Source organism: Pseudonaja textilis, chromosome Z (genome assembly GCF_049901715.1).
Source record: "Pseudonaja textilis isolate UNSWEBS1 chromosome Z, rPseTex1.2, whole genome shotgun sequence".
NCBI lineage: Eukaryota > Metazoa > Chordata > Lepidosauria > Squamata > Elapidae > Pseudonaja > Pseudonaja textilis.
In genome coordinates, this window is record NC_142008.1 from 39,025,327 (window position 1) to 39,038,502 (window position 13,176).

The 13,176-nt window shown below is 41.7% G+C and overlaps 1 protein-coding gene across 1 annotated transcript; it reads right to left on the reverse strand.

The window, feature by feature from the left end:
• Positions 1 to 1,477: 1,477 nt before the first annotated feature.
• Positions 1,478 to 9,387, reverse strand: HOXA3 (homeobox A3). Its single transcript, XM_026708172.2, has 3 exons — positions 9,127 to 9,387; positions 5,291 to 5,900; positions 1,478 to 2,884 (listed from the first exon to the last, which is right to left on the reverse strand). The coding sequence occupies exons 2-3, from the start codon at positions 5,781 to 5,783 to the stop codon at positions 2,121 to 2,123; spliced, it is 1,257 nt and encodes a 418-aa protein (XP_026563957.1). The 5' UTR covers positions 5,784 to 5,900; positions 9,127 to 9,387; the 3' UTR covers positions 1,478 to 2,120.
• Between the last annotated feature and the right edge of the window lie 3,789 nt (positions 9,388 to 13,176).

Here is a 13,176-nt window from a genome sequence, read left to right on the forward strand (position 1 = left end):
TGTGCGTGTGTATTTATGAATGGAAGGGGTTCTATACATTCACCTATATATTATATAAATAATTTTGTTCTATCCTCCCCCCCTCCCCCTCCCCTCCCTCAAGAAAGAATGAAAAAGATGGATGTGAAAGGAAATTAGATTAACAAGATGTGCGGAATGATAATAATTCCTCAATTGCTGTAGCCAGAGAGAAGTTGGTTAGTTGGTGGGGGAAATAGGAATAGCTCTTTCAAAGCTGCCCACGTCGCCTCGCGAGCAGATTTATTGTTGCGGAATCCGTTTCTTCATTACTGGGATGAAAAATTGTATCTGCCTGTAAACAAATGTGCTTTGAATCCATGCCATAGCAAATATGAGCCCACACATTCGTTTTAAGTCCACAGACTCTTATTCAGTTTCGTTCTCTTTAGGAAAACAACACGCTGGCCCATCGCCGTTTCTCGATTGTCCATTTTGTCCCGTGGGGCAAAGTGTGCGGGTAAAACAACCTCCGATCGCTTCCCCTCGCGCGGAGGCGAGAAAGAGCTGAGAGCTTCTCCAGCCAACAGGAGAGAACAGCCTGCAGCCGGGCAGCCTGCGGCCTCCAGAGAAATGTTACAGCACCTGAGCTTCTTCGGCCGAGGAAGAGGCTCCTCCAGAAACAGCCTTTGTTTCTCCCCCAGCTCGCTAGTCTTGGATCCGAGTCCACCGCTCTGAAGAGACGAGGACAAGGCGAGAAACTGAGACCACCTAGGACACACACACACATACACACACACATCTGCAAAGAGAGATGCCGACAATCAGCCACGGTCACAAACCGGGATCTTTTCCAGTTTGGAGCAGTTTAGCGCCCTGAGTATGCGGCTCTTCTTTGGGGAGGTCGCCAGGCAAGCGCTGACTCAGGAAAATTACTCGCTGAATCTGTCTCTAAGTCTGGACTCAAACGCGAACGACGGGAACGCTTGTTCGACCAGCCTTGGGGGTGCTGGAAGAGGCTTTGTTCGATTTAAAGGCAACAGACCAGCGCCCGTACCTTCTGGAAATAGTTGAATTTTGGCAGCTATAAAAGTCCAGTCAGAAGAAAGGGTTTTTTTTTAAAAAAAAAAGGTTGGCTTTGCATTTAAAACTTAGGGGCCTCAATCGTTCCCGACGTTCTTTTGCTCGTTCCTTTTGTCTTTGGATTCAGACTGGAGGATGGCAATCAAATGATCTATCATAAATTTCTATTATTCAGAATAAAAGCTGTTATTTAGTAAGTTAGTTTTAAGAATATGAATGTATCCTTTTGAAAACAAAATTATGATTCTTTGTTGTTGTGAAATCCCGGTTTACCCATTTTCTACTTAGATTATTTATAGACATTCACTACTTTCCTACTTTGATGTGTTGTTTTCCAGATTTTATTGCATTATTTTTAAAATAAAATAAAATAATATTGGTTCCTTTTTCAAATGATACTTTCTTTGTATGCCATTAAACATACAGCCAGTCAATATTTCCTGAATATTCAGGGTAAAGAAGTTTATTTTTAATATCTTCATATATATAAATATGAACAGATGGGGATAAATAAAAAATTTAAACACTTAGATTATTCAGAAAAATATAAATAAATCTGAAAGTTCACCAGCATACACACGATTAAAGACGTACACGTATTAATCATTTTGCTCAGGAGCCCCTATTCAAGCGCCCTTTTTTCTTGTTATCTAAAAGAAGTGCAATTAAAATAAAAAATGTTTCCCAGATGGGACTGATTCTGTACGAACAAATTCACATTTAAGAACTGTCTGTATAGAAAATTTGTTCATAATACCCTGTTTTGATAAAAGAGTCAAAGTTAAGAGTATAAAGCCTATGTATACTCTCAAAGCAAGATCACAAGGCAAGAGTTCAAGAAGATAAATATCCACTATTGAAACTAGAGAGCAATTCAAGCAACAAATATTGCTACGTCACATAAACTTGAAAACGCATTTTACCAAAAGGAAAACACATCAGAATAAAACCCAGAAGCAAATAAAACTGTTTGTATTGGATAGGGGATGGGAAAGAGAATTTAAAAGTTAGGGGTCCCCCTCCATTTCTTAAAAAAAGAAAAACCTGGAAGCTTTTAAGATTATATAACCAATGATATATTACAGATGGGTCAGTTTGGGTGCTTCCTGAATTCTTCCCTGAGAAGGATGGTGAGAAGTAAGATCTGTGTATGTTGGGTGCGGATCACAAGGTCCATGGTGATGGTTGTTGCCCATTGCCCCACTATAGTCCATATTGGCAGAGGATGGGTGAGGGAGATGAGTTAGACCAAAGATAGATGGTCCCGAATTTCCCATGGTATCCACATAATTGCCCCCAACATAGACGGGGCTTCCCTGTATATGTGGATTGCCATAACCATTGCCTTGAAGAGGGTGAGGTTCGTATTCCGGTGTCACTGCTGCAGTTCCGGTGTACCTCTTTTGAGGAGGAGGGCAGTTATTGATAGGAGTCGGATATGATGTAGTGATGCTGTAGGTATTCAGATGAGTCTTGCTGAAAGATGGTGGTGACTGGGGCTCATATGGAACACTGTTGACGAGGGAATGCATAGAATTCAGGAAACCTCCAGCAGTTGGAGGGACAGGACTTCTGCTGGGGGATTGTCCTCCAGAAGAGGTCATCATGCCTTTGCCCTTCTGATCCTTTTTGTATTTCATCCTGCGATTCTGAAACCATATTTTGATTTGTCTTTCAGTGAGATTTAGGAGGTTAGCCATCTCTACCCTTCTTGGCCTGCAAAGGTATCTATTGAAGTGGAACTCCTTTTCCAGTTCTACCAGCTGGGCACTGGTGTAAGCTGTGCGAGCTCTTTTAGAAGAAGCTTGCCCTGGGGGGCTTTTATCACCAGCACAACTCTCACCTATACAAATCATACAAAGAACAAAATAAGTAGGATGATACCTAGCATACTATGACCAGAAATAATAATAAACTACTTACTTGCTAAATTTGCAAGTACACTGTGAGATCTGTTAGAATGGCTCACTCTGCCCAAACTAATAGCAAATGTGTTTAAAATGGAAGGAAGACTGATCAAAGGCCATTTCTGCCTGAGTCAAAGTGGTGTTCTTCCATTCAACCATCCTGTGTTGAATCAATCATGATGAATGGTTGGTGTCTCCGTCATCCTGAAACTAGCAAGCTTTCATAAGAGCACTGAGGCAACATTACCGATTCCTTCCAAACCTAGCATCCTCCAACTATATTTGACTTCTTAGTCTCTTATCCCCAGAATAGCTATGCAGAGTGAAGATTATAAGAATTGAAAACCACCAGGCTAAGTAATATTCTAGTCTTTCCCATCCCATTTTAATTCTCTGATCTAGTAATGATTTCCTGAGGCAACCATTTCTAGAAAAGGAACAATGCAGTCTCCAAAAACTACTAGAAATAACAGCTCCTCAGAAATGTAATTTTTACAAGAAAGATAAACAAGGCAACTAATGGTTGTCAGACTACTCTTCTTCAGCACCAAACCACAGAAATTCCTGGTTACTTGAGCTGGATTATTGTCAACAATATGGATGTCTTACATCAGTAAAATCAAAATATAATCCTGATAGCAAACATCCATTCTCCCTTCACTTCCTTCTCAGGGTAACTTTGGGCAGACCTGAAGCAAAATATTACTTGGTTTAAAGCCAGCTTCAGCCCATTGAAAAGAATAGAATGAAATAAGAGTTACAAAGCCAAATCTGTGATTGAGTTTAAAGGGATATATTGTTTGATGCCTCAGAAGAGGCTTTGCATTGCAAAATCCAATTATCTTAAGCAATGTAGTGGTATTATGGGAAATGCAGTCCAGACCAACTAGAGGACACTTCCTTCCCTTCTCTTAAAGTGTAAAAATAGTCTGCCTTGATGACAATTTTGAAATACATGTAAGGGTAGGCTGTTTATTATTTATTTACTTAATTGTTCTGTGTCTACAGGGAGAGAGAGAGAAAAAATACGTTTTCAAAAATGCCCTACTCTTTTCTTCACATTAGTGAAGAAACCTCTGCTGAAGCTACTTTGATTCTTAGAGGATAGTCTTTTGGAAGTATATAAGTTGTTCTTTCAAGTTTTATATGCTTAAGCTTAATTTATGTATCTAAGCTTCTGGCTACTGAACTTAATGATGAGATAAGGCTGCAGCTTAAAGCATATCTATCTGAAAGGTTCAGTAGCTGTTATTTCCAAATACAAGCATTTAGCATCTACTCTTAGTATTCTGATTGACAAGATATATAGATTCTGGTTTGGTAAACTAAGATATACATATATATAGAGAGAGAGAGAGAAGAGAGAGAGAGAGAGAAATATAGAACATAGAGCACTGAATATGTTAAATAATAAAGCCTGCCTATGATTATTTTACTCTATGATAGCATTAGAAATGCATTGAGGAAAACATTTGCAAAAATGTTTAGAATCTACTTTCTTGGTCCAAGATAAATTGCAGAAGTAAATGATAAGTAGAAGCCAAATGCCTGGGGAAAAGGACGCTAATACTTTTCTCATCGATTTGGGTTTACTTATGCAATAACACTGTAGATAAACACTGTAATCCACCCATAATGTATTTATGGACCTGCCTTCAGAGTGCTAAAGAAACCTAAGCTTTGTTCCCATTCCTATAAGGCTGCCAGTCTGTGAGCTAAAATCAAAGGAGGTTATGAATATCAAACAAAGCATTGATCTTGACTGAAGATCATGATGAGCTATTTTATTCTCATTACGCTTCAGCAGGAATAGGTCGCTGGCTTATTGCTGGAATAGAATCAAGCAAAAAAAAAGTGCTAACATTGGTGGAAGACATGCCAGGGGCTTGTACATATCTGGCTCTAGTTTAATAGCTGCCAAGGGGGGTGGGGGGGGAGGGAGAGGCTGCAGTATGGAATGTTGAAGATGATTCTAACAGGCATCCAAGCTTGAAAAGAGAGAAGCAAAGAGAACTTCACATTCTTTTTCAGAGTTGAACAGAGGTCACCATCAAGCAAACTGAAGCCTCTCTCATCACCCGACTCTCTGGAGATGGGCTTGTGTGTGTATGCACAAATGAAATAAAATAATGCTTGTGATTTTCAAGAGATTTGTACAGGTTCAATTTCCCAGTAAAAATAGTGGGTACGTTTCATCTCTCTTTTCTGACACCACGAAATACTTGGCAGGCAGGGCTCCCAAGAAGTTTAGCAGGACTTTGGAGGGTGGTGGATCAGCTGCTTGGGCTAGTAAGTACTGAACCCTCCTGCTTTCTCCAGTTAACCCTCCCCTATTCCATTACCTGAACTGGAGCTGCTGTTTTTCTGCTTGGTGTTTTGCCGAGATTCTTTCATCCAGGGAAAGATTTGTTTAGACATGGTAGGTGAGTTCAGGATGGAGCTCTTTGTGGCATTGGCAGGGGTGCTGTTGGCAGTAGCATTTTGAGGTGGTGACACGGAGGGGGGAGGAGGAGGAGGGGGCAGTAGTGGTGCCTGCTGGGTCGGAGGCTGTTGCTCGGACTGTTCTGATAGGATTGGGGGCTGGAGAGACTGGCTGGGGATGGTCCTCATACAACTCTCGCTGATTTCATTGGCCTTGTGATGGGACACAGTGCTGTTGGTGCTGGCGGGGGACTGCAAAGAACATGCAGGTCGATGGTACTCGGTTTCCACCAGCGCTGAAGCAGAAGGCGGAGAATATTGCTGCTGACTAGCATTGTAAGCGAAACCATTTGCTCCTTGGTAGGGATAGCCTCCATAGATCGCAGAGCTGTCGTAGTAGGTCGCTTTTTGCATTTCGTTGTTTCCCAATATTTATTTCATAAACTGACAGGGTCTTGACACCCTTAAAGAATAACATTGGCACCACTCTGTCACATGACGTCTCTCCTCCAATGGGCTCTCCTTGTAGACCTAGGGTGTAGGGAAAGCACAGGAGAGTGGAGAAATAGTACAAATCCATCTTACTTTCAATAGCTAAGTGACATGAAAGCCATAACAGAAAAAGTGGTCAGCAATATTTAGCAGCATGACTTGGCCTGAAGGCGAAGAGAATTTCGGTAAGAGGAGGGGGAGGGAGAAATAGAAAGAGATATGCAGAGATTTACTGGCAGCCCAGATTGTGTGGTTTACAGATCCAAGAGAAAGTAGAATTGGGTGATTTCTAATCACGCACACACTCACATCCACATGCAGGCTAAGAATTGTTTTATCTTTTCTCCCATAAAAAGGGCTCTGATCGATCACTGCAATAAATGGCCTCCAGATAAGAAAGAGGTTGGAGCAGATTGTTTTCCATAACTGATTTAAGACTATGAAGCGCTTCAAAGCACCACTTTTACGATTTCCTTTTGCTTTCCTTTCGAGCAATATCATATTGTTTCCCTTATTTATCGAAAGAAAAAGAAAATCTTGCTGTACTTTACTTAAAGGGTTGGATACAATGCCTTTTAAAGAAAAATCAATACATGCATCTTCAAGGCTCACCACGAAGAGTGACTCAACAATCCAGCGCTGGAGGGGTTCGAACTCATGAAATGTTGGCTAGGAAACCAAAAGATTTGATAAATGGAACCCATAATGACCCTCCTGTGATGAAACTGCACAGTGGCTGGGGATATCCTGAGCTTTCTCTGCTTAATAATCAGCCAACTTCCTGCGCATAAATTAGCTTTAACTGCTGCCAGTTTAGACAGGGACACAAATCTGGCCTCTATCATCCAATAGTCTCCACATGTAGCAAACGGGTAACAGTCAGAAATTATCTTCCAGTTAGAGCTCCTTTGTGGGAAGTTTCAGGCCTGTCCCTTTGGTTGCTTGTATCCTTGCAGGATCCCGGTCTAATTATTTGAGGGGTGTATCAAACATGACATTATTACTATTATGGTTGGTTGCACAGTCGGTCAGATGTTTTGAATTATTATTTCCCCCTTTCCCTCCTTCATGAATATATTCACAAATATCTGGAAAAAGGCACACCCGCTAGTGTCCATCTCCATGACCACAGCTTGAACCTTCCTCCTAACTCAACCATAATAGGTTCTGTCGCAGAGATTGCAGTGTCATTTGATGTATGGAGGTCATTTGGATGCAGACAGAGGAATGGGTGCACAAAAACCACAAACACTCTTACAAACCAGGCAAATATTTTTGGTTCACTCAACAATGTTTACCTGTCTGAGCAGAATCAGCTAGAGAAGAGGTTGGGTGGGATTTCAGAAGACTCCTTATCTGCAATTGAAGAACTTTTTACAGATCATCCGAACCACCGGTTAAAAACCTATCACTTCCACGCCTTCTCTCAAAAGTCCTCATATTCACACAAACATCCCCAACTCAAGTTCCAGTCAAAACAGTGGGCTGCCAGGTTATCTTGCTGGAGGGATATATTACACACCATAACCTCACAAGCACACTCAAATTAATTGCAGGAGTTTGAATTTCAGTTCACCCAAGTTTTTTTTTTTTCCCCAAAAACAAGGCACACATGAGAGACAGACTGATTTAGTAAACCTCTTGCAGATGGCAGTTTCCTTCAATAGAGGGTGAGGTTATCTTCTTTTATTGTTTGCTTGGTTTTAAAAACAACAATCAAGTCTTTAAAAAGTTATAATAAACAACCTGTATTGAAAAATATAGAAGATGAATTACAGCTGCAGTTTGGATTGGGTGGGAACTGACATTATCTGATTTGGGAGTAAATTTACTTTAAACTCCAGAACTTTACTTTGAATTTGACTTGGGAGCCTGAGTGTTACTATCTGTTTTCTAATAGCCCTTCCTAATTTCAGACTTTTAACATTTTGCCCTTTTGTTGGGAGTGGGGGATAGGGTGGAAATGTTAGTTCACTTCTTGAATTAAGAAACAATAAGATGGTGGCTGATTCCTTTCTGTCCTTTGCAGAAAGAACTCTTACAAGAGGTCTCCAAAGTCTCTTTTGCTTGTAAATAGGGAAAAAATAAGCAAAAGTGACTTTGGGGTGAGACAGTCAGGCAGCCCCCTTCCTGTTTGTGGATAGTCAGTGCAAACAAAAAGCAATTGACAACATTGCCCGTAACAGAGGAAATAGCTTTTGTTTAGAGACAGAAAAAAATTAATACACAGGCTCACATTATATACAGAATTGTTTCACTAAAAGTAAATGTTTGTTTCAAGAAAACACAAAAACAGCCAGTGAGGGAAACTTGTATAAGCACTATTCCATCACCAAAACGTCTGTTTGCAAACCCAATGACTTCAAAGTGTGACTTCAAACTTGTACTTTCTAGTAATAGTAGATTATATTGCCAACCTGCAAGTTGATGCCTGCTTTTTTTCATAGTATCTATTTGACACAGGTTTATTCCAAAACCATCTCCCTTTTGATTAAAAGGAACATACTTCTTGTACCCATGGTCAGGATTGCAACCTTACAGCCCAGTCCGATTCCTGTTCATCTTAGGAAGAAGACACATTATAACAAGTGAGATGGGCTCTCTGGAAAGACTGCATTGGATGGTACATTTGGTTCAGGAATACTGGGGCGGGGGGGGGGAGGGGGAGTGCGGGGTAGGAAAAAAAACGAGATCCGCACTTGATGGAGGGATGTTCTCCTAAAATCTCTGAAGCAAAGCAAAGTTTTCTTGGAAACTTTGGCCACACAAAGAATCCACCTTTCCAATCACCACTATATTGGCCCGATCCACAAGTCATGAAAAGTAACCGTTCACGCACAGGAGTTTTCCTGGAGTTCTTGCAGAAACTACCGGGTTGAATCCAAAATCATCTCTTGACCTGGCTGGCAGACCAGACTATAGGTTTTGAGCCCCTTTTCTCTGCTCTTGTCTGGTTTACCCTTCTACCCACCCCTCCTGTAAATCGTGGTCCAAGCAGGGGGACCCCCGTTTGCATTCCCCACCCACTTCCCCACCGCTGGCCTCCTCTCGGCCGGCTGAAGATTTCCTGCCAGATAAAGAAAAGTTGAAGGAGAGGGGCACCCGGCCTGAACTCAACGTGAAATGGTCTATCCGTCACTGCCTGGAAGGAAGCTCCAGCCTGTGAACTCTTCTTGAACCGAGATTTAAGTCTCTGGTCATAAATCAACCAGGACATAAACTCCGGCATTCACCACTGATAGCCACGTATTTGGGGCTTGCTTACCTTAATTCTGATGACTGAGGCGGAAGCCAGTATTGGTCTTTGGAGGCTAGGCGACAGTCGTTCCCTGCCAGCCCGGGGATCAGGCTGTCCCCCGTTCCCTTTAACCCCTCCCGCCCTGGCAACTAAGTGCCTTCTGCTCCTTCGGGATGGGGACCAGTTCAAATCACTTCTGCCAGGACGAGCCCAAGAATCAGAACCGTAGGCTCCCTGCCTCCACCAGGAAAGGGACACCCAAGAAAGTCTTTCTTCAGCTTGCCTCTGGTGGAGTGTGTCCCCCCCCCCTTGCCCTGTCCTTACCTCATTCCGGCCCCAACCTCCACGCCCTCCACCTCACCCCTGGGGCCGAGTGAGAGTCGTGCCTCGCTACCCCCGGACAAGCTCTCTCCTAGACCGGATCACTGGGAAAAGGCAGAGGGCTGCCTGTGCAACCTTGCACGCCCAAGGGGGCGTTTGTTGGGAAAAAGGAGGCAGTTGCCTCGGAAAGTCCGGGGCAGGCAGGAGAGATGATGGGGTGGCGGGGGTGGGGGCGTTTGGGGATGGAATGGATGGAGTGAGAAGAAAGAGGCAGTGAAAGAGTGAAGGGCCAGAGAGGCACTAGAGGCTAGGAAAATTATGCTAATCAAGACAAAGGATGTTCACAAAAAGGTCATTGCTCCCCCCCAGATCTTTGTGTGTGTGTGTCTGTGTGTGTAAAACACACACAAACATAAATTTCACACAACAGTATGGCAATAGCTTGATGAATAATATAGAAAATTCTGGACAGGATGGGAGAGTTGAGAGGCATAGTTTAAAATCTGGAAGTTATACCACATATGGATAAACATTGCCCCACCTCCATCACACACAATAGTAAGTAGACTTCTAGTCTGTCCCACCATCCAGGGCAATTTCTTATAGCACTTTTAACGGGGAGGATTAAAACTATGTAGGGGACCCTCATCCTATGCCCACTTCCCCTCTTCTCAGGTTGCCCTTCCCTTAGGCAAACATTCATATACACATCATCGAGGAAACAGAACATCCATCCATTTACAAAAGGAGCAGTTAATATTTAGTATAGAAAAGAATCTGGCTCCAAGTTGAAATGAGAAATAATGCCTGGATGGATAGCCAGTGAAATAAACTTGCCCGTCTCCTTCCATGGCGGAGAGACTAAATAATTATCAAGGTTCTAATTCCAAGTAACTGTAACTAAACGCTAAGTAACTAAAGCAACGCTAATGAAGACTTGGATGTAATTGTGAGGCTATACCCTCAGGAATATTTTGGAGAGGCGAATATTTATTTGAAAAGGAAAGGCATAATTTCTTAGCTGAAAGGTATCAAGACTCTAGTCAGAGTTAAGGACTTAGCCTGACTCTTATTGCCTCCCAGTGTCTCAATTCTCATTATTTAACAAATACTCATGGCCATATGTGTGCATGTTGATCAGCGCTGCTGTTTTGGTAACTTTGGTTTTCCTTATTCTTCTTTTTCTTTCTCCTCCTCTCTTCTCTCTCTCTCTCTCTCTCTCTCTTTCTTTTCACCTTTCTTTATCCCCCTTCTCCTTTCCCCCTCCTCCTTCCCTTTCTGCACTTTCCGGCCATTCTCTTGCTCAAGTAGTCTGACGTTTAAAATAACATCAGTAAGTAGAATAATTTTCATAATTCCCCCCCCCCGCCCCCATTTGCGCGGAAGGGGGTATAAAGAGACCAAAACAGACAAAACAAAACAACAACAAAAAGCCCATCACATTAGACCCGGAGGGCGAGGTTTTAAACCGCCTCAGAAAACCAGCCAGTTGGCCCTGGAATAAAAGCTAAGTGCGATTTTGACAGGCCTTACCAAAGGTGTGGAAAATACAAAGAAGTTTCTTTAAATTGCACTGTCACCTTAAACCCCAAACAAAGTAGAACCGGGGAAAGAAGAGATTTATACACGCACGCACAAACATACACACGTACTTTCAGTTCAGGGTGGCCTCTTATGCATACCAATGGTTTTTGTCATTTATGGCGAGGCAAGATTTATAGCTGCTTGCGCCAAGCTGTAAACAGAGCTACCCAGCAGAAAACACTTGCTTCTCAGAGCATATTGCGAGGACTCCACATGAAAGACAGAAAGCTGAGCTGCTGCGTAGGAAGTGGGGACGACACCAGAATTCACCGGTCAGCCGTTTTGCTATACCCTCCGCTTGGCAGTGGCGATGCAAGAGAACGCCGCTTTTGTCAACGACCAGCCCTATAGTTTTCTTCCAAAAATGCTGATATGGTCTCTTTCTGTCTCTTCCCCCACCCACCTTTTGCCATCCCTCCACAAAAAAAGAAAAGAAAGCCTTTTTTTTTTTTTGGTGGAGCTGGCAGAGAAAGTTCTCTCAGACAGAATTTAAGGAGAAAACTGGGATGTTCAACCCACCACCTTCTTCTCCTGAAGTTTGTTTTTTTTTAAAAAAATGCAGGCAACAGCCAGCTGGGCATTTTGTTCACCTTGCTCGATTCTGAGTATATTTCATTCGGAAGGTGCCTGAAGCAGCAAATATTAAAATTCCTCCCCGGAAGTCAAATAAAGGTTCAAATAGAAAGGATAATTTTCCAACATTCTAATAAAAGTATCCAATTAATAAGTGGCACTCTTCCTTTCTTCTCCCATTTATTAGTTTTATGGCTGGTAAAACCTATCCCCGTCCTTTGTCTCTTTAGCTCTTCTGGAGCTTCAGAATGTTGGTTCTTGTTCAGGTTATTGAGTTTCTCCCTCCTTTCTACTCCATTATACAAGTATCTTTGCATTAATGTAACATCCCTTCTCTTGTTGCCATCTAAAGAGCCAGACTCCGTTTAGATTCATGCTGGACCAACTGGACCTAAAGAAATATAAATCCAAACGGTTCAAGAACCTCTCATTCTGAAGCAAGGTAAGAATGAGGGTTATTCTTCAAAAACAAAAGCTTGGATTTTTAAAGCAAAGTTTGGAAATGAATGTTTTCTCTCTAGGGGGAAAAATATGAGCAAGTTTCCTTATCAGCTCAGTAAAGATCTCAGCACACCTTTTAAAAAAGGGCATGTGTAAGAAATAAAATAAACCAAAGCTCTGTAAGTGGGAGAAAATACTGGAAAGAGAAATACGATTCTAGATTTTTAAACTTCAGGGCAGTTAACATTCCAAATCTACCAAATCTTTCCCTAGAAGGTATTATCATTAATTTTATGGAAACTTGTTTCCTGATATGGACAGCATTTAAAATCTTTTTCTACCTAGAAAGTAGAGTTTATCATATCAGCATCATTGATACCTGGATCTCTATTTACTCAACTGTTCACTTTTTAACTCCTGAACACAAACACAGTCTCGGGATTGGATTTCATTATTTATGACTGTTTTAACTGGGTCAAAATTTTCCAGAACTGGGCCATAAATCATACAAAATGATGACAAAATAATTGAGCCAAAATGAACGCTCTCCCTCCCCCCCCCCAGCTGGGTCTGCCCCATGTGAAATCTAATTTTCTTTCCCTTGTCTGAAAAAGCTACTTTTAAATACTCTGAATTGCCAAACAATTCTGTTTAATTACACACCAACAGACAAATACACAGAGAGAAATAGTAAAGAGTTATGGGTGGTTAGTTTTGCAGATATACTGGACCTGCTTGCTTGGCAGATAAGAAGAGGAGAGTTAATTTATACTCATTACATATGTGTATGCATGTATGTTTCTCTCATATACGTGCATATACAGAAAGATATACACTCACACATATTCTGCTATTAAATATAAAATAACCACGTTGGTTAAAAAAAAGTTTTATTTTGATACTTTTATTTTTGATACTTTAAATCTTTGTGCATCTAAAATGAACCCTAAGTTGAATAATTGCAACTGCCAATAAAAGGGTGAGGAAAACACAGAAGAGTGAAGGCGAGCAAGCTGCCCCCAGCCCACTGGCAACATAAATCAACAGTCAGCACTCTGACCTTTAGCAATCTTGGGACTCAGTAGTGGATGCAATTTTATATAACATTTGTCCCCTTGTATAAAGCAAGGAGGGCATTCATGCCCTTCCCTGTTCCAT

Bases quoted from the DNA above. Each gene is read 5' to 3' on its own strand.
- HOXA3 (XM_026708172.2), bottom strand. From the start codon at position 5,783: ATGCAAAAAGCGACCTACTACGACAGCTCTGCGATCTATGGAGGCTAT. The intron at 2,885-5,290 runs GTAATGGAATAG...TGATTTGTATAG, and splicing joins AAACAGCAGCTCCAGTTCAG to GTGAGAGTTGTGCTGGTGAT.